At 57.3% G+C, this 2,903-nt stretch overlaps 1 protein-coding gene across 1 annotated transcript; it reads right to left on the bottom strand.

Annotated features, from left to right (window-relative positions):
- Positions 1 to 1,503: 1,503 nt before the first annotated feature.
- LOC116970362 (zinc finger protein 2 homolog) lies at positions 1,504 to 2,268 on the bottom strand (the record flags this gene model as incomplete). Its single annotated transcript, XM_033017025.1, has 1 exon — positions 1,504 to 2,268. A coding segment is annotated over one exon (765 nt), but the record flags the coding sequence as incomplete, so codon positions are not given.
- Between the last annotated feature and the right edge of the window lie 635 nt (positions 2,269 to 2,903).

Below are 2,903 nucleotides of genomic sequence, written 5' to 3'. Positions count from 1 at the left end.
AAAAGAGACAAAATCTCCTGAAGTAACTTGCACATCTGGAGAGCACGGACAGGCAACATTCTACGTCAGGACCCTTCTTCAGACTGCTTGGTGTGGGTGGGGGGAGGAAGCTGGAAAAGAGAGAAGGGGGCTGGACAAAGCCTGGCAAGTGATAGGTGGATACAAAATTCTGGAGTAACTCAGCGGGACATGCAGCATCACTAGAGATAAGGAATGGGTGACGTTTCAGGTTGAGACCCTTCTTCAGAAGTGATAGGTGGATATAGGTGAGAGAAACACAAGAAACTGCAGATGCTGGAATCTTGCATAGAACACAATTTAGTTAGATGCATAGAATCTCTTGCCTAGAGTGAGGGAATCGAGGACCAGAGGACATAGGTTCAAGGTGAAGGGGAAAAGATTTAATAGGAATCTGAGGGGTGACTTTCAACAGAGGGTGGTCGGTGTATGGAACAAGCTGCCGGAGGAGGGGGTTGAGACTGGGACAATCCCAACTTTTAAGAAACAGTTATAGTGGTCAAGTTTGGAGGGATATGGACCAAATGCAGGCAGGTGGGACTCGTGTAGCCAGGACATGTTGGTCGGTGTGGGCAAGTTGGGCCGAAGGTCCCGTTTCCACACTGTATCACTCTATGACTCTAACACGAAGTGCTGGAGTAACTTAGCGGGTCAGGCAGCATCTGTGGGGAACATGGATAGGTGACATTTCACACAGTGCTGGAGTAACTCGGCGGGTCAGGCAGCATCTGTGGAGAACATGGATAGGTGACATTTTGGGTCAGGACCCTTCTTCAGACTGACACTATGTTAACAGATGAGGGGCGATCGGCAGATGAGTGAAGTGACAGAGGCGAGGAAAAATAAGGCGATAAAAGGGTGTGAGATAAGGAGAGAAGAATGTATTGTGCAGCTTTAAGAGACATTGATCAGGTAGCATTTGGAGTATTGCATACAGTTCTGCGCACTCCATTACAGGACTGATGTGGAGGCTTTGGGGAAGGTGCAGAGATGGTTAACCAGAAAGGTTTAAAAACAAGGAACTGCAGATGCTGGTTTACAAAAAAGGACACAAAATGCTGGAATAACTCAGCGGGTCAGGCAGCATCTCTGGAGAAAAGGACTCGGTGACATTTTGGGTCGAGACTGAGGAGGGTCTCGACCAGAAACGTTACCCATTCCTTCCAGCATTTTGTCTCTACCTAAACAGCGCCTATCCACGTGGCGGTGTGCCAGCAGGCTGGAGAAGCGGCAAAGGCCTTGCCATAGAGCGGGCAGGTGAACGGGCGCTGGCCGGTGTGAACTCGCCGGTGCTCCAGCAGGTGGTCAAGGTGGGTGAAGCCCGCATCACAGGACGGGCAGGAGAAGGGACGCTCACCGCTGTGGGTACACCGGTACTGCCACAGGCTGGACATGCGGGTGAAACCCTTGCCACAATCAGCGCACACAAAGGGTCTCTCTCTGGTGTGTATCCGCTGGTGTTCCAGCAGCCCCCATGCTCTATTGTCACAGTGGGAGCAGCTCCTCGCCGGCGTAGGCCCGCCGGTGCTGCCGCAACCCCCGCGAGTTGTCAAACGACTCACCACAGTACGGGCAGTCGTAGGGCTGGCCACTGGTGTGCACATGCTGGTGAGACAGGGCGTGGGAGGCCATGGCAAAACGCTCTCCACACACCGAGCTGGGGACAGGACGGTCGCCAGCATGCACCCGCTGGTGGGCCAGCAGCTGGCTGGAGCAGATGAAGCCCTTGCCGCACTGGGCACAGGTGTAGGCGTGCTCCCCGGTGTGGGTGCGCTGGTGCACCAGCAGGCTGCTGGATGTGGCGAAGCGCTTGCCGCACTGGGCACAGGTGTAGGGGCGCTCGCCAGTGTGGGTGCGCTGGTGTATCAGCAGGTGACTGTATTGGGTGAAGTCCTTGCTGCACTGGGCGCAGATGTAGGGGCGCTCGCCGGTGTGGGTGCGCTGGTGCTCCAGCAGGCTGTCAGAGCGGGTGAAGCCCTTGCCGCACTGGGCGCAGGTGTAGGGGCGCTCGCCAGTGTGGGTACGCTGGTGCACCAGCAGGTTGCCGGAGTGGGTGAATCCCTTGCCACACTGGGCACAGGTGTAGGGTCGCTCTCCAGTGTGGGTGCGGTGGTGTATCAGCAAGTGACTGGAGCGGGTGAATCCCTTACCGCACTGGGCACAGGTGTAGGGGCGCTCGCCGGTGTGGGTGAGCTTGTGCTTCAGCAGGCTGCTGGACTGGGTGAAGCCCTTGCCGCAGCCGCTGCAGGTGAAGGGCCGCTCCCCGGTGTGCAGCCGCCTGTGCACCTTCAGCTCCTTGGACGACTTGAAGCCTTTGCCGCAGTCGGAGCAGGTGAAGGGCCGCTCACTGCTGTGCACCCGCTGGTGGTCCCGCAGCCCCGACAGCTGGCTAAAGCTCTTGCCACATGTGGAGCAGCCATGGGGCTTCTCGTCTTTGTGTACCCGCCGGTGGGCCTTCAGGACACTCGCCGTCTTGAAACTCTTGTCGCACTCTGAGCAGTCGAAGGGGCGTTCTCCCGTGTGCACCCGCCGGTGGATCTCCAGCTGGCTCGGGCATTGGCAGGCCTTGCCACACACGGCGCACTCATAACGCTTCTCCTTGTTGTGCCCCGTCATGTGGTCCTCCATCAAAGCTCAGCCTGCACACCGAGCAGATGGGGGCTCACCTGCACCCTTGCCACCCTCAATGGCCGCTCACGTGCCCGTCTCTCCGTCCACAGCACCGGCTCCTAAACCCTGCAGGAGAGGAACACAGAGGGTCAACAAGCTAGCAAACAGGACATTACTAATGTGCGAACATTACTAGTGCTGGAAGTAGGGGTGAGAGGGGATGGGGAGGGGAGCAGGGATGAAGGAGGGAGCGCTGCAGTCGGAGGACTAGAGAC

This window comes from Amblyraja radiata, unplaced genomic scaffold, assembly GCF_010909765.2.
Source record: "Amblyraja radiata isolate CabotCenter1 unplaced genomic scaffold, sAmbRad1.1.pri scaffold_793_ctg1, whole genome shotgun sequence".
NCBI lineage: Eukaryota > Metazoa > Chordata > Chondrichthyes > Rajiformes > Rajidae > Amblyraja > Amblyraja radiata.
Note: the sequence above shows the minus strand (reverse complement) of the source record. Positions and strands in the feature narration are given on the sequence as shown.